Raw genomic sequence first — 27944 nt, 5'->3', positions numbered from 1 at the left:
CTCGGTCTCTTTTGTTGAAGTATTTCTTTTTTTAACAGTTTCTAAGCCTATAAGGACAGTGTAATGGTGAATTTTGCTGCTGAATTTTGCTATCATTGATTAACCTGAGATGGGGTCAAGCTTTAATCAGTTGCGGCTCCTGCTTTGGAAGAATTATATTCTACAGAAGCGCCGTCCAGTTGCTACTGTGATTGAGCTTCTCATTCCATTGCTTTTCTCTGCCATTTTGGTGATTGTCAGGACGGAAATTTCAGTGACTTATTATTCAGAATCAAAAAAATGGCCGTATGTTAATTTTAAAATATTAGCCTGCATAATCTTTAAAATAAGGTTGTCACTATTTCACCGGAAAAAAATGATACTTTCAAAGCTATTTTTCATGGTTTCTTGTTAACCTAACGTAAACGTTATAAACTAGGAACTTAAACCTAACGTAAATTTATCTTCTAATCTAAATCGAACTTCTATTAAAATCTCAAATAGCTTAAATTGGCTTTTTGCCTGCCCATTCTTCTAACCTAACAGCCTATCGTTAACTATGGGCTGCATGACCTACTTGTGAGGAAATAGTCACTTAGTTAAATAATAAACCCTTTTCAAGTTACCGCACTAATTGTAGTAAAATTGAAAGTGTTCTCATTGGTCGGACATGAAGTTGGTAGACAATTTCGATTGTTATTCAAAGGCTACCGAAAAAATCTTGCCACTCAGACCATAACTCGGGACAGTTTTATTATGATAACATTGATAACCCAGGAAATTTTATATAGATTTAAGTGTGCCTGCAGCCTAATACATAGTCATTTTCATCAAGAAAAACTGTGTATTGGTTATCTAACTCAATTTTGATGTTGTAATTGGATAGTGTAGCCTAGCGAGTGAATGGATGTACACAACGCTCAGGAATTACTTGTATACAAGCAATAATAAATAGATATCTTAAATTTGAGGTTGGAACACTCAATAAATAGGGAAGTGTTTGGACAAAACTTCTTATGATCCGTTTCATACAATTTATCCATTATATTTGCATTCACTGTATTTGATTGTGTAAAGCACTCTGTGCATATATAAAATGCTGTAATTAGAAAGCATTTAGTCAGGATGGTGTTTATTTTAAATTTTCAAGGTTTGTTAATCTTCCATAATTTGTTTTGCAGTTCTTTCCCCATTAACAATTTGCCAAAATTTGACATTTCTGTACTTCCACAAGATGGAACATGGAATATTGCTTATGCCCCTGATAATATCGATTCAATAAACCAAGTTATGGAAAATGCAAAGAACCATTTAAACGATATGCCACTTCCACAAAACACAGAATTTTGTGGTTTGAGTAAGAAAATTTTTAGCATGCTTTAGTCATTATTTCTAAATATACTGTATTTGTCGATTAGTCCAAGTTTCTTTTCCCTGCGTTAAATACTGACTAGTTTTAATATTTCAGCAAAGTTAAACTTTGCCAGGCTATGGTAATGTACATTAAATTGTGTCTATTGCACTTGTTAACCACATAAAAATTTTACATTGGTCATAAGTTAAATCTGTTGTTTTAGATATACAACACTTTGCCTTTCTAGGTTGTCAATTGCAAAGGGTGTTGCTGATGGGGAACAGTAACATATCACAGATGAATGCAAACATGAATGGAAGCATGAATGGAATGCCTGGTCAAAATGGATCTCAGAATGCAAACCGTATGCAAATGTCATATGGTTCAATTTTGCAGCAGATGCAAGAAGATTTTGAAAACCAATTAGAACAAAGTAATTCAACTGAGGATGTTACTTTTTCCATGACTATTAGAGGTGTTTCACTTACACCCATAGTCAGATGTAAGTATTGTTGCCAGGTTCAACAAATTTTGCCCACTTTGCACAACAAACCTTCTCCACATTTATTTTTTGTGATATTCTGTGATTTTAGTGGTACCTTTTGCATCAGAAGACCTCTTTCTTGACTATGCTAACAATGACACAAACCTGAAGAACACTTTAGCAGGAGTGATCTTTCGTGGCGATCTTGTTAATGGTTCTCTACCAGAAGACCTTAACTTAATTTTTAGATTCCATTCTGACCCCATCAATTCAAATGGTGGTTCAGCGGTTTCTGGTGTGTAAGTTATCAGCTCAAATTTGTTTTGACTAAGAAGCAAAATGTGCTCATAATTGTAGGAATGACAAAGACATCACAATTTATACAGCATATAAGCTACATATTGTAGAATACTTGGCTTGTTTGCGTAACATTGACCCAAATCTTGGAAAGACTTGTACTACTTGCTCTGCATTTTCGGAGTTTTACAACTGAAAGCTTGTTATAATTTTTAAAATTATATGCTAAATCTGTACTTTCCATAATCTTCATGCGTTCTATTCTGGTTTTAACTTATTACAGTTTTTAAAAATATACCATTCAAATAACAGTAAGTTGTAATGCACCCTGTGCACAAGTTGAATGGCTTTTGTTTCTAAGTTTAAAGTTTTATATGTTTGACTTTGTTTCTTGAAATGAAATTTTTCTACAAGCTTATTTAAAACTTATAAAACAGTCATAAATTTAGCCAAACTTACAAAACAGGTGCAAAACCTACGCTGTAATTTTGGTGGGCCAAAATTCAAATCTTGCTTTACAATATTAGCCAACTGTTTTTTAATTTATAACCATGGTTATACTGAAACACCTTTATCGACTCCAATCTGCAATGAGTTACAGTAGACCCCGTGTAACAAATATTTTTGATTTAATGAGTAACGGCTTTATGAATCAATGCATTTAGATCAGCAGAAAAACTTCGAAATTGGTGGTTAAAATATATGTAACATTAACAGGTATTCCATCGAAAAAATTTAGCAAAGTTATTTGTTCAAGTGAAAATGACTTGTAAATGATGACCTACTTTGGTTTTCTCATCATTAATATTATCTATGCCATCATGTGCTAACCCTAGAAATAAATAACTCACAAAATGAGATAAAGCTATGCGGATTTATGATTCGGCTTCTGCTGCATTATAATAATGAGCGATGGAATCCAGAAATTACCATCAAGCCAGGAATTAAGTTTAGAAAATTTACCATAATTTTGCAAAGGCAAAGTTGTACAAACCATGTACAACCATCAGATGTTAGAGGTTAAAGTAAGCATAGGATATGTAATTTTTATCTTAAGGAAGGCATACTTAGAAATATATATTGGTAGAAAAAGTTTGAATAGTATGAAATTTTTTGATTGCAGAAGAAACACCTGGAGAACTAATCTACGTTTTCCCGGTTTCCAACTGCCTGGTCCAAGGGAGAGTTCAAAATTTGATGGCGGCCAACCTTTTTATCACAAAGAAGGTGAAAATTTGTCGCTTTGATTGAATTATTATCATACTTTGCTCTTTCTAGATAATGTTTGCAGTCTGTGACAACCTGAAGCATATCAGTGTATCATAATATATCAGTCTTGTTTCGTTGAATTAAACTAGGTAATTTCTAGCAATCTATGCTTGACACTATAATAACCATGATTTTAAATTGTTCCAATTACATCAATTGCTGGATAGTGAAGTTAAGCTACGTTTTGCTCATTTATTTGGTCCAAAAAATGTTTTGAGAAATAATATTTGGTATTAAACTACTTCTATTGCACATTGATATTTACCAGGTCAGTTACAAAGATTGTTGAATGGTGCTGAATATTAGTTACATTTCAAATTGTGCAGTAGGCTAAATGCTTTAAGCTTAATTTTAACAGTATTCATACTCCAGGTTTCCTAGCGCTTATGCATGCAGTAAGTATGGGAATATCTGATGCATTTGCAATGGGTTCAGTTCCTGATATGTCTTTCTTAATGCAAAGATATCCTTATCCACCATATATAGATGATACCTTCATAGGTTAGTGTCTTGAAAGCTATTTTGTGTTGCACGTTGTTATTTTTACCTGTAATAGTTGTATTGTATGCATTAATTATTTATTGTTTTTTATGCCTGAGAAACAAGCACCTGCTTGTATCACAATCCAATTATAACATGTTGCTTTTAGCATGAATTAATGACTTGGTCTATTCATCACCATGATTTATTTCTTTCAGCTGGAAGCAAGACCTTTATTCTGACTGACCAGGGTCGATCATTTTTTTAGTGACATTTAACATTTTCCCTTCAACTATGCTTCTTCAATATTAGGGCTTCTCTTTCTTGTGGTACTACGACACCTTATCGAAAGACACTTTATCGAAAGACACTTTATCGAACGACACCTGATCGAAACGACAGCTGATCGAAAGACACTTTATCGAACGACAGTTAATCGAGCCGACAGTTGATCGAAAGACACTTTATCGAAACGACAGCTGATCGAACGACATTTTATCGAACCGACAGTTAATCAAGACGACAGTTGATCGAACGACACTTTATCGAACCGACAGTTCAAGCAAGATTTTAGCGTGTTTCTCAAACATTGGAACAATGAGCCATTGTGATGTGCGGTCTTTGTAATGGTGTGCATTAATGAATTGTGATGTATATATCATAAAGTTGACGATTTATATTTTATATCTATATTTTATATTTGTATCATAAAGTGTTCGATTTCGCATGGCGGCCGGCCCGCCCACATATTAATAAGATATCACAAGAATACGCACGAGAATTACTAAGTACGAGATTGTCTGTACAGTAGACTAGACTAGTCATTATAGATACAAAGAGTAAGGAATTGAAGGCAAAATTTTATAGCAAGGGGCATGTCGCTGCCTGACTTTTACACAAAGTAGCTTCTTGAAAGTGGTCTTTATCCCAGCTTGACCGACAGCGCAAAATAAATGGCTTCGATGCTTGGTAGCACGTACACATGTGAACAAATATTTTCAACAATGAAATTCACGAAAAGCAAGCTAAGATCACGCATTTCCGGCGCCTATTTGGAATTGGAATGGAATATGATATTAATAATGATATTGGAATGTCTTCCACCGGGTTCAAGATGACCTTCCACGAACGAATAATAGCATTGAAGGATGGCACAATGCGTTCAGCAAGCGTGTCTCAATATCCCATCCGACGCTTCGCAGACTCGTCAAAAAAATTAAGCAGGAACAAGGTTCCAACGAATTGTTAATTGAACAATTGAGTGCTGGAATCGATGGCCCACCACGGAAGAAGCGCTACGACGCTGTCAACCAACGGCTGAAGAGCATAGTTGAAAATTATGACTCAACAAATATGGACATAAAAAGTTATCTTCGAGCAATTGCACACAACTTGTGATTAAATGAATGCGATTGAAATGTGCACTTCGTCAGTTGTCGTGCTTTTAACAGTGCATGTTGTCAGTTCTTTTAATAAATTGTCGTTCTTTTAACAGTGCATATCGTCAGTTGTTTCAATAAATTGTGGATCTTTTAACCCTATCCTAACCAGGCTCGCGAGTTTACTAAAAAAACTAGGTGTGGCCAACCCCGCACACACATTTGCAATCGTTAATTACTAGAAACCTATGCGTCGTAGACGATGAGATTATTACAGGTTAGTAGAAACATCATCTGGCTTCCTGTATACATCATAATTGTAAAACTAAAGAAAGTGAATTTAGTGTAAATTAGGTATTTCTAAAAGTGACACATTTCTATAAATTCTTCTTGTTACGCCGCGCCCCCGCTGTGAAAAGAGAACGAAAAAGAATAGTTAGTCAAGTTATTGGTGCGTAAATGAGTAATACGTTTCAATGCGGAGAGAGAGCAAAATTATATAAATATCACAATATCTCAAAAATTACAAAATCTAACTTTATCAAACAAACATGGACAGATAGCTGAACATCACAATGACCCATTGTTTCAATGTTTGAGAAACACGCAAAAATCTTGCTTGAACTGTCGGTTCGATAAAGTGTCGTTCGATCAACTGTCGTTTTGATTAACTGTCGGTTCGATAAAGTGTCGTTTGATCAACTTTCGGTTCGATAAAGTGTCTTTCGATCAACTGTCGTTTCGATCAGGTGTCGTTTCGATCAGGTGTCGTTCGATTAAGTGTCTTTCGATAAAGTGTCGTTCGATTAAGTGTCGTTCGATAAAGTGTCTTTCGATAAGGTGTCGGGTCACGCTTTCTTGTATCGTCTTTCACTTCTTCTTCTCAGTCTTATTTTGTCGTCCTCTTTTAATACTTTCTGGATCTTTCTCTGCCCACATTTTTCTTGTCAACTTTGCTGTATTCATTCTTTTAATATGGCCCAGTCTGTGGTCCCTCAATGTTTTTCTATAATATTTATCTCTCTACTAGTTATTAGCTTAGCACTCTGTACTCTGTTTAGGAGTGCCTTGCTACACATCACTGGAATAATTTCTATTTTTGCTGCCTGCTTTCAGATAGTTTGCAATCGTAAGGTTTCCGCCAATCAGTTAATACTACAGCATACATGTTTTTCTCAACCTTTCCATATTATTCCATCAACTGTCCTCCCCTATGAAGTTTGTCATTTTTCCTTTATGATGTGAGAAAATGCAGCCATAGCACAGTTTCTTAGTCTCGTCCTTATGATGCGGCGATAGTCATTACTTTTTATTATCAAAAAACAATTATTACTTTATAGTGCAATGTTATTTTTTGTGATTTCAAAGTTTTGAAGAACAGCAAAATGTACCAAAGCAAATGCAGATACTTCTTGCATTTCGATATTGTTTGCAGAGATTGAAGTACAAATGAGTTGACAACTTTTAAAGTTGGTTTTGTATGAATAAAGCCTACCCAAGCAATGTGTTCCATACCAACATTATTTATCCAAAAGATCTATAACCGTAACTCTATTAAGTAATTGCACAGGTTTTGATATTACTACCAGTTACAAGCTAAACTTCCTTAGTATTCAAACGTTAATTATTTTTGACTGTTTTGACCTATTGTGTGAAAAATAAGTTATTTCATATTCATACCAAAATTGCTTTTTACAGTTGTCATTAAAAGCACCTGGCCATTACTAGTCATGTTGAGCTTTTTTTACACATCCTTGGTTATAGTTCGAAGTGTTGTGCAAGAAAAAGAAGCAAAAATGAAGGTAAGACAGATTTTTTATACTTTCTATTAGAATTTTATGATTAAATCTTATTTGTTGCCATCCAGGAATACATGATGATGATGGGATTACACAGCTGGCTTCACTGGCTTGCTTGGTTTTTGAAATATATTATTTTTCTCTGCATTTCTTGCATACTCATGGCTATTTTTTACAAAATACAGGTATGGGACGGTTTATCGTAATATCGTGACGCGACACCTTATCGAAAGACACTTTATCGAACGACACTTAATCGAACGACACTTTATCGAAAGACACTTAATCGAACGACACCTGATCGAAACGACACCTGATCGAAACGACAGTTGATCGAACGACACTTTATCGAACCGAAAGTTGATCAAACGACACTTTATCGAACCGACAGTTAATCAAAACGACAGTTGATCGAACGACACTTTATCGAACCGACAGTTCAAGCAAGATTTTTGCGTGTTTCTCAAACATTGCAACAATGGGTCATTGTGATGTTCAGCTATCTGTCCATGTTTGTTTGATAAAGTTGGATTTTGTAATTTTTGAGATATTGTGATATTTATATAATTTTGCTCTCTCTCCGCATTGAAACGTATTACTCATTTACGCACCAATAACTTGACTAACTAATCTTTTTCGTTCTCTTTTCACAGCGGGGGCGCGGCGTAACAAGAAGAATTTATAGAAATGTGACACTTTTAGAAATACCTAATTTACACTAAATTCACTTTCTTTAGTTTTACAATTATGATGTATACAGGAAGCCAGATGATGTTTGTACTAACCTGTAATAATCTCATCAGTCTACGACGCATAGGTTTTTAGTAATTAACGATTGCAAGTGTGTGTGCGGGGTTGGCCACACCTAGTTTTTTTAGTAAACTCGCGAGCCTGGTTAGGATAGGGTTAAAAGATCCACAATTTATTGAAACAACTGACGATATGCACTGTTAAAAGAACGACAATTTATTAAAAGAACTGACAACATGCACTGTTAAAAGCACGACAACTGACGAAGTGCACATTTCAATCGCATTCATTTAATTACAAGTTGTGTGCAATTGCTCGAAGATAACTTTTTATGTCCATATTTGTTGAGTCATAATTTTCAACTATGCTCTTCAGCCGTTGGTTGACAGCGTCGTAGCGCTTCTTCCGAGGTGGGCCATCGATTCCAGCACTCAATTGCTCAATTAACATTTCGTTGGAACCTTGTTCCCGCTTAATTTTTTTGACGAGTCTTCGAAGCGTCGGATGGGATAATGAGACACGCTTGCTGAACGCATTGTGCCATCCTTCAATGCTATTATTCGTTCTTGGAAGGTCATCTTGAACCCGGTGGAAAACATTCCAACACCGGATAGGAAATAGAGATTGACGACGATTCCTGCGACACAATCGTCCAATCCAAGTAGTTTCAAAATAGTCAATGTATTCAGACAAGACAAGACTACTCATAAATAAATAATAACATATAAATAAATGAAATATTTCCTGTTGATTATGAATTTATATCACAGACTACGGTAACACTTTTTCCCTTCTAGCGGTTAGTCACTTTATTTACTTACCTGATGCCTCATTAATACAATAATTCACACTCACTTCAGTACATTGACTCTGCAATCTCAATCGTACCAATCACAAGAAGAGCAAAATATCTGTATTCACACTTCAACAACACAGCATTAAAGTGACACTTGATGCTGCTTGCTTTGTGAAAGTTTTTCAACATCTGGTGACAAGTCATATGAAGCAATAACCAGAACATTTTCTAAATAGGCGTCGGAAATGCGTGATCTTAGCTTGCTTTTCGTGAATTTCATTGTTGAAAATATTTGTTCACATGTGTACGTGCTACCAAGCATCGAAGCCATTTATTTTGCGCTGTCGGTCAAGCTGGGATAAAGACTACTTTCAAGAAGCTACTTTGTGTAAAAGTCAGGCAGCGACATGCCCCTTGCTATAAAATTTTGCCTTCAATTCCTTACTCTTTGTATCTATAATGACTAGTCTAGTCTACTGTACAGACAATCTCGTACTTAGTAATTCTCGTGCGTATTCTTGTGATATCTTATTAATATGTGGGCGGGCCGGCCGCCATGCGAAATCGAACACTTTATGATACAAATATAAAATATAGACATAAAATATAAATTGTCAACTTTATGATATATACATCACAATTCATTAATGCACACCATTACAAAGACCGCACATCACAATGGCTCATTGTTTCAATGTTTGAGAAACACGCAAAAATCTTGCTTGAACTGTGGGTTCGATAAAGTGTCGTTCGATCAGCTGTCGTTTCGATAAAGTGTCGTTCGATCAACTGTCGGCTCGATTAACTGTCGTTCGATAAAGTGTCTTTCGATCAGCTGTCGTTTCGATCAGGTGTCGTTCGATAAAGTGTCTTTCGATAAAGTGTCTTTCGATAAGGTGTCGTAGTACCTCGTAATATACTGGGTTTCTTATTAAACACAGGTATTATAAAATATCAGTAAATTAGCACAATAATACATAATGATAGATTAATGTACTGTATATTAATGTTATAGATTAGCTGTTTTTAAATTGGGGCGAATACTTTGTGAAGAGAAATTTAACAAAAAAAGATTTATAGCTTAAAAGGTTTCGAAGCTTGTATATGGTTTTACCACTTTTTTTATTGTAGACATCCAAGGGAAGTGTGTTGACACACAGCGACCCGACTGTCATCTTTGCATTCCTCATTCTCTTTTCAGCTGCCACCATAAACCTATGTTTTCTGTTTTCCGTATTTTTCTCAAAAGGTGAGACTATTTTGATTATTGGTCATTGATTTCATGATACTGCACAGCATTATTTTAAAATATCATCATTGAAACTTTAACACATTTGGTCATGTTTAATGTAGCAAACGTTGGAGCCATAGCTGGTGGAACTTTGTACGGACTGACATACATGCCATACTTCTTTATGGAGAATACATTTGACACATTGAGTTATGGAGTTAAAATTGTGTCCTGTCTTCTCTCCAATGTTGCAATGGCTTGTGGTTGTCAGTTGATTGGACAGTTTGAAGGAAAAGGTATTGTTTGTAAAGTATTTAAATTAAGTTGCTTATTTTGTTAATCTTACAAATAGCATAACTTTGATTTTTGGATTTTGTGTCTTTGATATAATCTGTATCACAGGCACTGGAATACAGTGGAACAATATTGCCAAAGGAGTTACAATTGATGGTTCTTTCACCCTGCTGGATGTAATTTTTCTTTTATTCTTTCAAATTTTTAGTGGCCTAATTGGTTTGTTCTGCTGTCAAAGTACAACCATTAATTGACTTACTTGGTACCAGCCATCAACAACCAGTCTGTTAGCCATTGACTTTGTTATACCAATTTAGTTTAAATGCAATTTTTTTCACATCTAAAATCTTCAAATGTAATTATCCTAGTTTCGTTGGGACGCTGAAGCAGCGTCCAGACAAAAGCAGTAGTAATCAGAATGACATTTAGTGAGCTGTAAAAGTTATATTATTCTGAGTTAGGGATCAACATGAAGATCCGTTTTGGAAAGAGATATTGTTATGACAAAAATGAAAACACTAGTTACCACCATTTTCCATTACCTCCATTTTCTAGCGCAGTACTTTTGTAGGTTATGGGAATGCTTGTGCTCGATGCAGTCGTCTACATGCTCTTAGCTGTATATATAGAAGGGATATGGCCAGGAGAATATGGAATTCCAAAGCCTTGGTACTTTCCCTTTATGGTAAGCTTTTAACTAACTCAATCGAAAGAAGATTTCGATTTTCTGTTAAACAATTTGCATCCTTTTTTTATAGAAATCGTTTTGGTTTGAAAGACCTGACTCCACATCAAAATCTGATGAAGAAGACGGACACACAAACTCAACTTCCAGTGATCACCACCAGGGGGAGGATAATGAGTTCTTTGAGGATGAGCCGGTTAACCTCAAGCGTGTTGTACAAATCAAATCACTTAGAAAGGTTGGTGCATGTAGTTTGCTAAAGGATTTAATTTTTTTTCATTCATAAATCCTGTTTCGCAATATTTTAAATATTTTTGTGATAAATGAATGTTCTTTAGTGTAAATAAATTTGAATTTTTATCTTTTTCCCCATTTTCACACACGTCTTAAGTGCATTAAAAATCGTGAAAAAATTCGTGGTTTTCACTTAAGTGGACAGATGATAAACATGAGATTACTCGTTGTTGGCAGCGTGGGCCATAGAGTTCTCTCACTATTGGCAGCCAACATATTAATGTCTGGCTCAAAGATTTTACTTTTGTATTAACCATTCTACTCATAGTAAATTCATATTCCACAACAGAAGCTGTTTGTAAGTGAAACTTCATCTAGGTTTTTAAGTCTGGTGCAAATGAGAAAGTGGCTGTTGATAACCTCACCCTCAATATGTTTGAGAAACAAATCACTGTATTGTTGGGTCACAATGGAGCAGGAAAGACAACAACCATGTCAATGTTAACGGGTTAGTCCCAATTTTTTAAAGCATAAAACGGTTGGATAGTTTCAATGTCTCCATGGTTTGGTAGAAACAGTATTTTTTGAATTTTGTCTCAACAACATTAATTTAGTGGTTATGGTTATGTTGTAATTAGTTAATTGTTGTTAAGTTAACTGTTGGCCTGCATTTGTCTTAACTTATAATGATACTTTTTCCAGTATATATTTTCTGATACAGGTTTTTTTCCTCCAACTAGTGGAGATGCGTTAGTTGATGGCCATAGCATTAGCAAAGACATGAAAGGTGTTCGAAAATCTCTCGGACTATGCCCACAATTCAACATTCTCTTTGACATGCTAACTGTTGATGAACATTTGTATTTCTTTGGAAGGGTAAGTTGGAATGTTACTTGCAGTGATTTTGAGTTCATTTTGAAATGCTCTGAACGAATTTCTCACTATTTTATGGTAATTAAGTGATGACAGAAATTATGCTAACTCTGAAATAATAATTAACCACAGTAAATTATTATGTTGTTGGTTTGCATTTTATTTGTAGTGTTATTGTAGACAAAGTTTCCTTAGAACTTCTCTGCAGCATTAATATTTGTGTATTTTTGTTGCATGATTTAGTTAAAGGGATTAAGCAAGAAGGAAGCCAATGAGGAATGTTCAAAGATGAAGGAGATTCTTAAACTCAAGGACAAGGCATCTGCTCGATCTTCTACTTTGTCTGGAGGAATGAAGCGAAAACTTTCAGTTGGAATCGCTCTTTCTGCAGGGTCAAAGGTCGGTATGGGGCAAAGCTTGGGATATTTCTAATTAAAAACTTGATTTTAATAATAACAAATAACCTTTGATGAAGCGAAGGTATAACTGAAGATTATCCATAACTGTAGAAATGGTGTTAACCTTGCTCCCTCTTTCAGTATGTTATCTTGGATGAGCCAACATCTGGAATGGATCCTGCAGCTAGGCGGGCGATCTGGGAAGTCCTCCAGGAATACAGAAGCAGATGTTCAATGCTGCTTTCCACTCACTTCATGGATGAAGCGGATCTACTCGGAGATAGGATCGCAATAATGGCAAAAGGAAAACTACGATGTGTTGGTGAGATACAAGGAAATGGTTACCAATGCTCATAGAAATAAAAATACCCGTATTTAGCCAAAAAATGCCATGTTTTTATTCAGGTTCCTCAGTTTTTCTTAAAAACATGTTTGGTGTTGGATATCACATCGTTTTAACAAAAACTTCAGACTGTAATGTTAACAAGGTAAATAATAGTAATTTAGAAAACATATCTTCATGTTTATGTAGGTCAGCGGCTCTAAACCGGTGGGAAATTTCCCACCAATGCAAAACTTTACAAGGTTAGGTGGAAAATTATGAATTTTGCAATTTCTTTGTGAACATGAATTATACGCATGATAAATATCTTGTTGTATATGAGCATGTTGCCAGTGTTCAAGTTCTAAGTTGATGTACCTTCGGCTGTTACTGCGGTGTTTGTGCGTATCAATGATAAGTTTAGTAGAGTATATATAACTTCCTTAAAAAGACTAGGTATGTTGGTCATGGTAGCGTTATTATCATCCTTTGTTATTGAGATGTCTACCTCTGCCGTACTGGCATGAGAAAAACACGTAATTACCCTTAAATTTACATTTCAGTTTCGTTGTGGTACAACTCTGCCGTGTGTAGTTGCTGTAAATTCATTAAATTCAAGTCTTTGGATGGCAACGTTTAATTAAGCAATGTATAGAAGTGAGACTTACAGTACTTGAGCTCTGGCACGATGGCAGAGTAAACGTTTGCATAGTACGCCTTCTAAAACTAATTCGGGGAGAATTTTGTGTTTGGCTATACTGGGAAATCATACTTAAAAGGTTAAGAACCGCTACATTTGACTTTCCTAAATAACTAAAATAACTTTCTAAAATAACTTTGATTGCAAAATTAGAAACCTGTCATTTTTTAAATTTAAGACTATATTAGGATGTTTCATTTTTTCACCATTTTCGAATTTAAAAAAGCTTGGGGTCTCCCTAGGCGGTATTTTGGGCACAATGAAAGAATCTAAACTATTTTTTGATTTATGACGTCATTTTGAGGTTGCAACCCCTTGTTGAAGTTTCAGTGGAGGTGCATTTTTCCAATTTGGCGATATCTTGGTAACCGATTGAGCTAGGGCCGTTATCAAGGTGTCAAAAGATGCAGAATGGCTGGTTTCCTATAACCACTCAATACATTTTAATTGCATTTTCGCTCTAGAAAAAAAGTTATTTGAGAAAAACCAAAATTTTGACGTATTTTGCCTACAAGTTAACATATCAGATCAACTATTTGAGTAACCTACTGATGGAAATATTTCAAAACAAAAGAAAAAAGCGTTTGTGATGCAACAACAATTGTGCACTAGTATGACAAAACAATACAATTATTTTAAATGTAATTTAAAAGTTTAATAATACTTAGTCATGATACTGGGATGCTCGAGTGGTCGTCATATTAGTCATCTTGGTGGTTAGTGCTTTAGCCTTACTGTTAGTTTGAAGATGGCGCTTACCAGATCAGCTTTATCCAGTGCATTTATTAAATATGAAAAGCTTGCTGGCAATGTTTTGCCTACCAACATGGATGTTTTGAATCACTATTATTTTGAAAGTAAGCGCTTAAGTGAAACAAATCCAAAGTTTACCCGGAAAGCACCGGCTTTCAATGATGTTAAAGAGAAAGTTGTTCAAGATGTTGCTGATCTTTGGATGAAAGCGAACCTCCCCACAGTAAACTTAATAAGGATTAAGACCAAGCTAAAAAAACTGATTAAGAAGTTTAATCTTACACGAAAAAGAGCTAAAAAGATAAAAAAATGTGATATTTTTGATGAAGATTGGTTAACAAATTTATTTGACGTTTGTAAGTGCAAGTGTAGTATTGAGGAAAACCCATCACTGAAAAACAAAAAGCTTGCTTGCAATTGTGTTTTTGAAGACCGGATACATTCAGAAGAGATAGATTTTCTCAAAGATTAGCGAACCACAAGAAAAATGATCATGTCCTCAGTAGATCAGACTCATTTAACCAGTGTTTTAAAAAGATGCAGTCATAAGCGAAAATATTACCCTGAGCAGTAGACTGAAAATTGTTCGTCTTCTAGCTAATCTTCAAAGTATGTTATTGCTGATAAAATAAGAAAAAAGTCTAGAATCCAAAATTTCAACGTCATGTCAGATTCAGGAGATCATAAATCAGACCTAGATTTTGAAATCAAGAAAGTAATTGGTGGAAAATTCTATAAAAAAATTCATACGTTTTCTGTAAATCAGGAGATGTGCATGCTAGCTGACCGTCGTATGACTTCTATACGCCAGCACTCAGACCAACTGAGATCTTTGGCATGTGAAAAAATCGCAGCATCTCCATCTCCAACAACTCGCAGTTTAACATGATTGTTTACTCGATCTTTCCAGAACTACCGATGTAACAGTTATTTACACAAACTGCTGTAATTTTAAGTTTATTTTAGATATATGTTTGTATAGCTTACATATAAAATATTTTGCTTACTTTTCATGGCGAAGGCCAATCTAAATGTTTACAATCACCCCAAGCAAAACAAAGGTCCGGTTGGGAACTACATTGTGATTTGCATACAAAATATGTCAAAACTTAGGTTTTTCTCAAATAACTTTTTTTCTAGAGCGAAAATGCAATTAAAATGTATTGAGTGGTTATAGGAAACCAGCCATTCTACATCTTTTGACACCTTGATAATGGCCCTAGCTCAATCGGTTACCAAGATATCGCCAAATTAGAAAAATGCACCTCCACTGAAACTTCAACAAGGGGGTGCAACCTCAAAATGACGTCATAAATCAAAAAATAGTTTAGATTCTTTCATTGTGCCCAAAATACCGCCTAGGGAGACCCCAAGCTTTTTTAAATTCGAAAATGGTGAAAAAATGAAACATCCTAATATATATATATAAACATAATTTATGCGCTTTTAGTTTTAAAGTTTTAATGATTTTCTTTCAATGCAGCTCACTGAACTTTTCCAATCTAATGTCCCTGAAACCCGACTTGAACGAAGTGCTGGTGCTGAGTTGTCCTTTGTTTTACCATTCCAGGCATCTCCTCAGTTTCCCAAACTTTTTCAAACTCTTGATAGCCAGGCAGTTAGTCTTGGTATTTCAGGTTTTGGTGCGATGGTAACAACAATGGAAGAAGTGTTTCTACGGTAACAATTTTGCCGTCAACTTTTAAACAATTTACAGTAATAATAACTTTATGTAATGAATAATAACACTGGTCTGCATGAAAATTTTATTCTGTATGAAGCCAACGTTTTCTAGCTAATTTTGATCCGCTGATTTCAAAAATGCCATCCTTTTTGGTCTGTCACATCAGGTTTTAAAGTTACGGTCGAAAAACCGCATAATTTTTCGCTTTTACGTTTAACTAATCACTTTTTTGTCAAAAGGATATAATTTATCAAGATAAATTTTGTTATCACAACGAGCTACGTATGTGGTACCAGAAAAAACTCAAGAGCCTTCCCTTTGGCGTCCCTACGGTATGTAGGGAGCAAAAAAACCATCGCAATGACTGTTATTTTTGTATGGTGTGTTAAGGGGTTTAACAGAAGAAACAAATCCAATATCAAGTACCCTAATTTAAAGTCAGCATTGAGGCCTGTACCACATTGTGATGAAATTCCTGTGCCGAATCCTCTAACAGAGATGCAAAGCTCCTCAGAATCTGAAGAAAGTGCAGTTGATGAAGTGCACTATCAGGAAGAAATAAACGATGACTCTCCAAAGCTGTTTTCACAAACTCAGCTGAATGATTTCACAAGAGAGTTATATCTTTCAAAAGAATATGCACAACTTCTAGCATCAAGATTAAAGGAAAAGAATCTTCTAGAAAAGAGCACAAGTTTTGCGTGGTACCGCCACAGAGAGAAAGAATTTGCGGAATTTTTTAGTAAAGAAAATACTCTTGTTTATTGTAGGAATGTTCAGGGTTTGATTGAAACATTTAGGATATCATATTCAGCAGAATATTGGAGACTGTTCATAGATTCTTGGAAGACGAGCATGAAAGCTGTGTTGTGGTACAATGGGAAAACTGTGCCATCAGTACCTGTTGCACATTCTACTGAGATGTCAGAAACGTATGAAAACAGTAGTTCTGTTGCAAATGATAAAGTACCAAGAGCATAACTGGTTGATATGTGCTGATTTAAAAGTTGTAGCTCTCATACTATACTACACTAAATTTCCCTGTTTTCTTTATCTCTGGGACAGTAGGGCAGATACTTCCCACTTTACTCGGAAATTGTGGCCAGCAAGAGATGAGTTTCTGCCTGGATCTAAGAATGTGAAGGCACATCCTCTTGTTGCTCCAGCAAAAGTTTTTTTACCGCCCTTGCACATCAAGTTTGAGTGCATGAAAAACTTTGTGAAAGGTATGGACAAATACGGAGAAGGATTTAGGTACCTGCGAGAAAAGTTTTCGTCTTTATCCGAAGCTTAGCTGCAAGCAGGTATTTTCACTGGACCTCAAATCAGAGCACTGTTGAAGGATGAAAATTTCGAAAAAAAATGTCTGTAACGGAATTGCAAGTCTGGAAGGGGTTAAAAGCTGTTAACCAACAGTTCCTTGGAAATAACAGAGCCTCCAATTACAAACAGCTTATTACAGATATGCTCGATGCCTTTCAAAAACTTGGATGTAGGATGAGCATCAAAATGCACTTTTTATCCCACCTAGACTACTTCCCAGGTAACTGTGGGAAGTTTAGTGAAGAACAAGGTAAACGTTTTCACCAGGAGATAACGGTAATGGAGGAACGCTATCAGGGTAAGTGGAATGTCAGCATGATTGCTGACTACTGCTGGTGTCTTAAAAGAGAAGACTCTACTAAATATGTGAGAAAATCAGGTAGACGCGCATTTTCAATGGAATAGATACAGAGGTAGTGAACCGCTGTGCTTTCAATAATAATCATTTTACTGGATTGCATGGTTGTTGTTGTCATATTTCAAAAATCTTTATTGTTTTATCATAAGAAGACAAAAATGTGTAACAATTCTGTGCAAACTGTGAATTTTTTCGAGTCAAGCTTGTTGTACACTTTACATTATTTGCGATTATTCACCAAAAACGCTATATCACGTGTAACAGTTATCTCAAAAACCTGATGTGCTAGAATAAAACGGACAACAGATTCGGAATCAGCGCCCCAAAATTAGCTATATTTGCATGTTTTTAGTGAAAAAAAAATTTTGAAGTTGAAAAATGCAGGCCAGTGTAATTTGTGACATAAGCTTGCTTCAGCAAGTGTACTAAGAGATTAAAAAAGTGTAATTGAAATAAGTGAAGTGAAGTGAAGTTAATTTAATTGTAAGTGAAATTTGAAATGTATGGAAGATCAAAAATATATACATTTTACTTTGATGCACATTGAATTATTTATTTTTGATATTAGCAATCAATCTCTAGTCATTTTTATAACTAACTATTGTTTAAACCTGGACTATTGTTGGGGATGGTAATTACTATTACGTCATATTGTTATTATCTTTGCCTCAGTGTTTATATTCTTGGCTCTACAGGGTTACAGAGAATGCTGACTCTGATGTTAAGTCGGTAAGTACAAGGCTCTCAATGACTAAGTCATTGAGACGGTTCTCAGAGGAAGAAAGTAAGAATGAAACTGAAGACATTTCCGAACCTTTAAATGGGCACAAGGGTAAAAGCATATTTAAATGCAACAATTGCTAGAATGGCTTCAAGATTTTTAAGATTGTATTTTTTGTTTGGAGAAAAAGTAAATTGGCTTCATCTTGCATTGAAGTTGATTTTAAGCATCGAATTGTCCGGTACTTTGCTCTGACTTCATAAATGTGTGGCAAATAAAATAGTTCAATGCTTGCACAGAATACCTGCATACATCTCGTCATCTCAACTCTGGTTTTGTTCTTTGGATGCAGCAGTTTTATGCTCTGGTTGTAAAAAGAATTTTGCATTCCAGACGAAACTACAAGGTAGACAAAATACTTATTTTGCTGTCGATTTAAATACATTTTGACATACAGTGACGTGCATTTGGAAGTCATTTGGGCGTCAAGCTTTTCTCGATTTCAACTCTTTCTTCACTTCAGGTCGCCATTGCCCAGATTCTTATCCCGGTATTTTTTGCCATAATTTCAGTTTTGAATGCGACCTTTCCACCTTATGAGTTGAAGAATTCCCCACTAGGTGAAATAAAAGATGACATAAAACGATAACATAAGGTTACATGTAACAGATAAAATTTTAGTTAGCTGAAAATGTCAAATTGTAAACAATGGTAGTAAAAGTATTTCAAATATATAAACTAATTTTTATAAGACCTAAGTCTGGATGAATATGGACCAAGCCAAGTCCATATTAACAGTGACTCCAGAAGCCTTGAGTTGAGCGATGCGTATGCCAATCAGTTTCCAAGTACTGGTGAGTTAGATGTGGTTTTTGAAGAATACTGAAAATGCATCGAGTTTTTGGATGTCAAAACACCATATGTTACATGATATTCTCCCTGTTGTTCGATGTAGGTTCATTGGGAGAAGTGGTATATGTGAATGAAGACATGCAGACATATTTAGCCAATAAGTACCTTGAAATGGGTGGAGATTTTAGTAGTAGAAATCTTGTATCATATACGTTTTCTGAAACATCGTCAGCAAATGCTACGAATGCCACAGCTTGGTTCAATGCACAAGCGTATCACACATCTGCAACCTCATTGGCTTACTTAGACCAGGCGTACATTAGAATGGTTACGCAGCGCAATTTTGCAATACGCTATGTCAACTATCCATTACCAAGGAATTCAACCCAACGCGTTGAAGAAGAACAGCTTGGGTAAGATTAACCATACGGTTATAATGGTAAGCCAGCTGCAAAATGATGATGCATAGTTTTATGTTAGGTTTAGGTATTAAGGTTGAATACTGTATGAAGGTTTAATCAACTTATAGTGAAAGTGTTATTTTAACCGGCAGTGTTATAACTTTTAGGTCTATGACTGGGTTCTTGATTGCTTTTAACATTGTTCTTGGATTTTCTTTCCTCGCCGCATCGTTTTGTTTATTTTTGATTCGAGAAAGAATTGATCGCTCAGCTCTGCTTCAAACACTTGCCGGTGTCGATCCATTTTGCTTCTGGTTGTCGGCATTTGTCTGGGATTTTGTCAACTTCATAATACCCTGCTTACTGACCGTGGTGAGAATTTATCTCATGATAAATGATCAGGTGTTAGTGAAAATGTCCTTAGTAACAGTTCTTGGTTCGATATCCTTCAGTTTGTCGAAGTTTTCAATGTAATGCCATTTTTGTCTTATTGTCTGTTTTTCTGATTAAATCACGGGTCTATCGTATCGCATTTTATCATAATTTAGTCATTTTTATACAGATTGTGTTTGCTGCTTTTTCCGTTGACGAATTCACCAATCACACTGGTGAGGTCTTATTCTTGTTTGCCCTCTACTGTTGGTCATCGCTGCCATTAATGTATTTGCTTTCACTCTTTTTCGATGTGCCCTCTACTGCCCTCGTGAGAGTGACCATCTTGAACATCATCACTGGGCTTGCGTCGATCGTAACAATGACAATTCTACGACTGTTACGTATGTTCATATCTCAATATTGTTGAAATTAATTTGTGCGTCCTCAAATATTTAACTGTATTTTGTGTCATCGGGTAAAAGGAAACCTGGAAAGAATTGGACCAAGGAGTTTAAACTTGATCAATATATTTTAGATATGTTTGAGGGCAATTTATTTAAACATAAGAAAATTTTAACATCCCTAAAACAATTTATTTTTTTGTCAAAAATTATTTCAAATATAACATGTTTATAGATTTAAATAAATGAAAGGTGTTCTATTTTTCTCATAAAGTTTCTAATAAAAATTTTGGAAAATTTGCATGGTTAAATGATTTGCATGGAAAACACCACGTTAATTGGAAAACTGACCACTCACAAAAACTGGCGTTATTTCGCCTATTCCATAATATAGATATTTTGATAGTAGGATGCAATTTCTGCTTTAGAGTCAATGGTGTATTACTTTGGTTGTTTGCATAAATTGAAATGTATCATAGTCATGTAGTTTGTGAACGTCATGGTTTGAAGAAAACGCATAATTTTTGCTACCACGTCATGTTTTATTATGTTGTTACAATGTAGTATCATTGTTGTCTCTCGGCAAAACAGATGAATTTTGTGGGTAATATACTATCCTAGGTATTTCTGTTGTGAAAGCTTTGTTTTTTGTGATGGCTTTCGAATCGTCAGGTTCTATCTTCAGTGAAAATTTAGAGTTTTTAAAAAACCTCATTAAAAAGTCCGTTGTACAAACTTCAAATTACTCAGACATACAAAACACATTTTTACTCAATTGTTAACACATCATGATGGTTTGTTGCAGAACTTACGGATATTGCTGATTCCATCAATTGGTTTTTCCTCCTCATGCCTTCTTTCTGTCTGGGACAAGGGCTGGGTGACCTTTATACCAATCACAAGATGGTGAATACCTGCACAGAATCATCATTTATGGAAGAACAATGCGAGGCAGCTGGTATGTGAATCTTACGCACGGTAAGACAATGCTGGAATTGATTTGCGTCTATGTGTTTAGGATTTGCCTTCCAGGTGAATTTCCTTGCTTGGGAACAATACGGCATTGGTAAGATGGTCTTGTTTCTGGCAATTCAGGGCTTTCTTTTTTTCGCTGTTCTCTTTATGATTGAATTTCATATTCCGCAAATGGTTTGGAAAGTTGTTCTGCAAGTAAAGAAAAAAGTAAGTGACAAATCGGCATCACAAACAAACCCTCATTTATACAAATCCCTAGTTGATATCCAGAACAGATGGTTGTGTTAGTTTATTCAGCAGGTTGATGACCAACAAGCAAACTACGACGATGACGACGTGGCAAACGAACATGACAGAATAAACCTTACAGAGTTACCACACCTTGTGTCGTCTGATCGACTGATCGTTAAGAATCTTAGAAAGGTGATCCATAACTAGTAGCATTTTAACAATTTTTGATGCATTTGAGTTAAGAAATTGCACAACGTTGATTGATCACAAATTTTAAACAAGGTTCTCTGGCCAATTTGTTTTTTGTTAATTCACAGTGTTTGTTTGTAAGGTTTATGGATATCGTCACAATAAGTTCGTTGCTGTAAACAATCTATGCTTGGGGGTGCCAGAAGGTGAATGTTTTGGTCTGTTGGGAATAAACGGAGCCGGTAAGACAACAACTTTCAAAATGTTAACCGGAGATTTTCGACCAACAAGCGGCACCGCATATTTGGATGGTTATGACATTAGCACCCAAATGCGTAAGGTACAAATTTATACTTTGATACCAGTTATCAGTTTAAAAAATAAAAATTAACACAAACATAATTTCTCTGTTTGTGTTAATTTTTTATGGACACCTGTGCTAAAACAAAGCAAGTTATCAACAAACCATTGTAATTACCATACTAAAGCAAAAGTATACGAGGTCTGTTTCGAGAAGAATTCGCCCTTTTGGCTCGCAACAAAACACACAACACAACGAATTTCACAAATAATCTCCTTCAAAATAATTCACACTTTTCCCAGCGCTTCTGGAAACTTCTCTTGAATTGCTCCTCTGGAATGCTCCATGGCTTCTCCGTCGATTCTTCTATAATGTCTTATCGTGATTGAAATCGTGTCCTTTTTAGAGCGGTTTTAAACTTGGGGAAAACCCAGAAATTACATGGTGCCAAGCAATGTTCCCTCTAATTTTTCACGAGTCTGAGCAAACACAGTAACTCCCTGAGCGGTACCTTGGACCACCGTGAGCAACATCAGACGTGCCACGTGCGCATTGTGGCCATAATTATGCGTTTATTTTAATTTCAATTCAGGTTAGATTTTTTTCTTGTGCGCAGCACAGATTTTCTGTGCGCGGAGACCGTGTCAGCAGTGCGCATTTGCGCACGCGCGCAGCTTAGAGGGAACATTGGTGCCAAGCCTGGAGAGTAAAGAGCCTGGCAAACGAGTGACATGCCGTATTTGGCCAAATAAGATTGCATCACATGGGCGGAATGAGCGGGCGCATTATCTTGGTGAAGCTGAAAATTTTTTGCTGCCCACATCTCTGGCTGCTTTCTTCGCACAGCTTCACAAAGGCAATATAGAACTTCCAAATAGTTTGGAGTAATAATCTTTGTTGATTGTCTGGTCTTCTTGTGCATACTCGTGATGCACAATGCAACAGGATTAAAAAAAACGGTCATCATCGCTTTCACATTGCTGCAAACTTGTCGTGCGTTTTGTGGGCCTTGGAGATTCCACATGCTTTTATTGTGAGGATTAAAACTTGATTTCTGGGTTGTAACCATTAACCCTTGTTTCATCGCCAGTGATGGTAGTCTTCATAAATTCTTGTTCATGGTTTGCATAATTCAGCATGTCCTGAGCAATTTCCTTCCGCAGTTCCTTCTGTTGCTTTCTCAGCAACTTGGGAACGAATTTCGTTGACACTCTCCACAGGTGCAAATCCACAATTAAGATGGAATGAACTGAACCCGTGCTTATTCCCACATATGCAACGATTTCTCATCCTGTTAAACGATGATCTTCCAGTACTAATTGGCAAACCTTCTCAATCACCTCCTCATTTCGGCTCGTGGATGTCCTCCCTGAGCGTGGCTTGCTCTCCACAGACATTCAACCATTTTTAAAGCGATTAAACCATTCCTTTATCTGAGTTGGGCTTAAGGCCTCATCTACAACCTGCTGAATCTTTTGAATTATTTCAGTTTGACTGTCACCAAACTTTTGGCAAAACTTGATGCAATACCTCGGTTCAATGTGTTCTGTCATTAAAATGCGATTTGGCGTGAAATAAAATCTCGGTACACATACTATTTACCTGCATTTAATGCTAAACACAGAAAGAATGTCATGGCCAATTAGCTTGAAACGATTCACACGTACGGAGTAATAGTGACATAAAAATGCTCAAAAAAAAACTTGGCACATTTGGCATTACTTTTGCCAGGAAGAGAAAAGGTTGGATACTTTTTGAACAGATCTCATATAATAAATATTAAAATGTAGAAAATATGACTCAGATTGCATTATTAACATTATGTACTTATTGCACTTAACACAACAAAAGTAATTTAATAAAAACAATGACGCAACTATAATTAATTAGTTACATCAGCTCCGTTTTGTTATCCACTGCCAACTATGCTGCATAGAAATAGTGGTACCAATTCTTATACATCTGGACTGTTATGTTGCTATTTTCATATCTTTAAAGGTGCAACAAAGAATGGGATATTGTCCACAGTTTGATGCTTTAATTGAGCAAATGACAGGCACTGAAACTCTCAGAATGTTTGCAAGGTTACGCGGTGTTCCTGAATCAGACATTCCAGCTTGTATCAAAAATTTGAGTGAAATTCTTCACTTTGGAGAACATTTGGACAAAAATTGTGGCACTTACAGGTGATTAACGTGGAAAATTATTTGACAAGAAAAGCAAACTGACTGTAATCTACAGTAACCAAACAATCTATGACAAATATCATTGATTTGACATTTTTTTTCTTTCCATACAGTGGGGGCAACAAACGTAAACTGAGCACTGCCATAGCACTAGTGGGAAATCCCCCTGTTGTGCTACTCGACGAGCCAAGCACAGGAATGGACCCGGGAGCAAGAAGGATGCTGTGGGACGCTCTGACATCAGTGAGAGCAAGTGGAAGATCAATCATCATCACATCACACAGGTTTGTAGGAGATCACTTGAACTTAAGACCAAACAATTCACAACTTGGTTTGAGTAAAACTAAAAGTTTGGTATAACCATTCTACCTATAACTTTTCTATGCGCTATCTGCTAGGTTTAATAATGGCACCAAGCATACTGTTCTCTGATTTGTATAGCAGGGTTTCTTCACGCTTTTAGAAAGATTCGGCATTTTCATGAAAACAACAATTTTAGCTGTTTGCCACTTCTTTAACTTCTACTTTTTCAAATTGAAAATAGTTGACAGAGAGCTTTGAGCCTTCGCATAAGTTAAGATACCTAAATGTGTGAATAAACATGGCTGGCTTTCATGCTTGGCATATTGTTGCGTTTAAAGTGCTTTAAGGCCAAAATCAAAGTTTTGAGAAAAATAGTTTTAAATGAAGATACTGTACTTACAAAACTTGTTTCGGATATTTTTTTGTTAATGCATTTTTTTCCGGAAAAAGTTTTTAGGCCAATGTAACTAAACTGTTTTAGTGCATACATAATTTTAACGCTAAATTAAAGAATAATACATCATTTTTTATCTCTGTTACGGACATAAGGTTGCTTAGTTTCAGATATATTTTTTGATGTTTGGACATAAGCAAAACATTTCTTAGGAATTTTAACTTAACCTTATTTTATCAAGTTCATGTTTCACTTAAAACAGTATTTCCAAGTTTTTGTTGAATTGTTTTGAGGTTTTAAACTGTCTTGTGAAGATAAGTCAGTTGATTCTTATGAAAACAAAACATTTATTGATGTCTAGCTGCATTCTTTAATTTGTAATTATTTTCATACAACTTTTCCATAACTTTTTAGGACTCAGAAAAGTTTCTTATTTCCTCTGTTTTCTGAAACCTCCTACATTTATACAATTACTTTCACCTTAAATCCCGCATTCTTGCTATCTACATAAGGTTTTTCAACCACAATAATTACTCGAAAGAAACCCACACTGCTAAATGTCAGGGATTTCAACATTTTTTTAGAAAAAAGGAACATAAAATTTCAATATTTCAGGAGGGACAATATGATACTTTTAGAAAAACCAAGCTCATAAATGAATAGTAGGTGGTTATGCAATAATTTTTAAGCCAATAAAATGGTTTTGAAAATATTGACATACCGTATTTACTTGTTTGTAAGCCGCATGTGATAGTGTTAAAAATTTAATGTAAGCCGCTCTTGAATGTAAGCCGCATATACTGTTTACACGCATGCATGCATGTGACAATTTAAAATGCAATTCCTTTTTTTCTTTCGAATGCACGTCATAAATGCATGTGACAATTTTAAATGCATGTCACAACTTCACAATTGTCGGTATCAGACAACGCAGTACGGCAAAACATCTACCGGTATGGCTAAGTCGACAAGGAAAAAGGCAAAAAGAAAAAAGAAAAAATGTAAGCCGCCTTTGATTGTAAGCCGCCCTTGAATTTAAGCCGCAAACATGATGAAAAAAAAACTTTTTAAGCCGCGGCTTACAATCAAGTAAATACGGTAAGGCAGACAAGATGCTAATACTTTCACGAAAAATCAGGCGGGGATGTTTATAAACATTATGCTTATAACATAAACAATTAAACATGTCTTCAGTATGGAGGAATGTGAAGCTCTATGTACACGCTTGGCTATTATGGTGAATGGCAACCTCAGGTGCATTGGTGGACCGCAGCATCTTAAGACTAAATTTGGTCAAGGTTACACGATGGAAGTCAAGACATCCAACCGAGATGTCAAGGGTCATTTTGAAAGCGCTTTTCCAGGTAACCTGTGTACAATTGCATACTATGATGTAATTTGATGTTCTAGAACACATTTTTGCCGTGTATTAATCGATTATGTTTAGGAATTGTACTAAAAGATGAGCATCAAGGATTGCTGAGTTATCACATTCCACAATATAACCAGGAATCCAGTGAACTGAAACTCGCAGAAGTAAGTATTACGCCAAAAAGGCATTACATTGTATACCACTGATGTAACATTTGAGCTACAGAAAATGATCACTGTTAGCATAAATATGAAGTCTTGATTGGGCATTAGTACTTTAAAAATTACAGTTAATAATACACTATAAATTATGCTGCATAATGTTAACCATGATTTAAGATCTTTTGTATTTGCGGCCACATAAATTTAAAAGTAATTTTTAGGTTTTTGAGCGAATGGAAAATGCCAGAGATTTGCATAATTTTGGTGACTACACTGTGACGCAAACTACTTTGGAGCAAGTTTTCCTGAGCCTTGTCAAATGGCAAAGAGAAACTGAATAAGTCGATACTCCTACTCTGCATAAACTATGACTAGTGTTTTCGGTGTTGTTTTTTGTATTAACTTTTTTATTTTCTTAAGCGATTTGAAACAAAACACTGTTTTATAAATATATTTTAAAGTTCTACAAATCCGAATAGCAATTCTGTGCCATATGTCACTTTTAAGTCAATTCAAATACATTCAACAAAAACAATATTGTTATAAAGATGTTAAGATTTTTTCTAATTTAACTTTTACTTTTTTGTTTGTCTGTGAAAGCGTGTTCAGAGAAGCCTATTCTTGTTACTTAGCAATAAAAGCAGTAAATGAAATGAAAAGAGCAAGAAGTATGTTTTAATTACTCTGTGCATTTTGCAGTATGGAAAATATAAATACATAGTTAAACACAAAGAAGATTCAACAACAAACAAATAACTAACTAACGGTAATGCATGAACTGAGGAAGTTATAACTCTGGCTGATTGCTACTTTGTGACAGGTTCATAATTTAAAGGAGGTTGCTCAAACCTTTCTTCTTTTCTTTCATTTCTGAAATCATACAAAGCGCAGTTGAGCATCAAATTCGATCATAAAAAATTAATTGGCACGCACCGACAATGTTCTTGCAGCATTCTCATCAAATCATCATCGTACGTTTCGGGAACGGGTTTGGTCCCAACCATCCAATAATATATATCCCATTCGTTACTAGGTTGGTTTAAGAGTTTGTCATAAGATTCCAGTTGTTCTTCATCAAAGCTTATTGTAAACAATGTAAAGGAATAAAAACATGGCAGAGTTTATAACATGGAAAACAGCAAAAGTAACGTTGCTAAGCAAGTTATGAAGTATACTTGTTTAGATGTTTCGCTGAAAATGTGCTAAAGATGAGACAGTTTTCAGCAATTCCTCTTTTACGACTTTGCCACAGCAATCGAGCTCTCTTTTGAACAAGCGATTCTGGAGTGCTCTGCAATATGTAGCAAACTCACTTAATGCAACAGGCCCAAATTCTCTTGAACATAGCAATGAATTTAATTAACTTACGATAACGTATTCCCCTGAAGATGTCCCGAATCTACAGCATTTGACGGAATAGAAGAATTTGTAGTTTTGAAAATAATGCTTTTGCTGCTTGGTATTGGCAAATGTGTTTCTTAATAAAGCAGCACAAAAACGAAAGTTCGACATATTAAAAATGTTTTGTTCCAGTCATACACAGCAAAAGCTTTACCAACGTTTTCTATACCAAGCCACAAAATCTACAGCTCTGCACGTCAAGTCTGTGGCAGCTACTGGAACAATTATATTTGTTGCAT

At 35.5% G+C, this 27944-nt stretch overlaps 2 protein-coding genes across 4 annotated transcripts; one reads left to right on the top strand and one right to left on the bottom strand.

Moving 5' to 3' along the window:
* The first annotated feature begins 15 nt into the window (after positions 1 to 15).
* LOC143469411 (phospholipid-transporting ATPase ABCA3-like) lies at positions 16 to 26965 on the top strand. Of its 3 annotated transcripts, none has more exons than XM_076967102.1 (35): positions 16 to 285; positions 1161 to 1336; positions 1581 to 1835; positions 1927 to 2116; positions 3238 to 3341; positions 3756 to 3884; positions 6941 to 7044; positions 7110 to 7226; positions 9719 to 9836; positions 9941 to 10114; positions 10221 to 10288; positions 10684 to 10797; positions 10871 to 11035; positions 11410 to 11539; positions 11753 to 11907; positions 12148 to 12303; positions 12444 to 12624; positions 12708 to 12790; positions 15561 to 15757; positions 18138 to 18274; positions 18463 to 18569; positions 18687 to 18783; positions 18916 to 19017; positions 19119 to 19428; positions 19584 to 19788; positions 19979 to 20192; positions 20998 to 21150; positions 21211 to 21374; positions 21468 to 21590; positions 21730 to 21927; positions 23887 to 24074; positions 24188 to 24358; positions 25966 to 26135; positions 26219 to 26307; positions 26526 to 26965. In XM_076967102.1, exons 1-35 carry the CDS (start codon positions 110 to 112, stop codon positions 26643 to 26645), a joined length of 5340 nt encoding a protein of 1779 aa, XP_076823217.1. In that variant the 5' UTR covers positions 16 to 109; the 3' UTR covers positions 26646 to 26965. The 3 variants fall into 3 exon arrangements, with proteins under 3 accessions (XP_076823217.1, XP_076823216.1, XP_076823215.1); XM_076967101.1 differs by having other exon boundaries at positions 21465 to 21590; XM_076967100.1 differs by having other exon boundaries at positions 21456 to 21590.
* Positions 26682 to 27944, bottom strand: LOC143469415 (succinate dehydrogenase assembly factor 2, mitochondrial-like). The gene is made up of 4 exons (XM_076967104.1): positions 27673 to 27944; positions 27480 to 27595; positions 27238 to 27384; positions 26682 to 27174 (listed from the first exon to the last, which is right to left on the bottom strand). Exons 1-4 carry the CDS (start codon positions 27814 to 27816, stop codon positions 27111 to 27113), a joined length of 471 nt encoding a protein of 156 aa, XP_076823219.1. The 5' UTR covers positions 27817 to 27944; the 3' UTR covers positions 26682 to 27110.

This window comes from Clavelina lepadiformis, chromosome 8, assembly GCF_947623445.1.
Source record: "Clavelina lepadiformis chromosome 8, kaClaLepa1.1, whole genome shotgun sequence".
NCBI classification, from domain to species: domain Eukaryota; kingdom Metazoa; phylum Chordata; class Ascidiacea; order Aplousobranchia; family Clavelinidae; genus Clavelina; species Clavelina lepadiformis.
The sequence above is the reverse complement of the archived record's forward strand: the minus strand, read 5'-3'. Positions and strand labels throughout refer to the sequence as shown.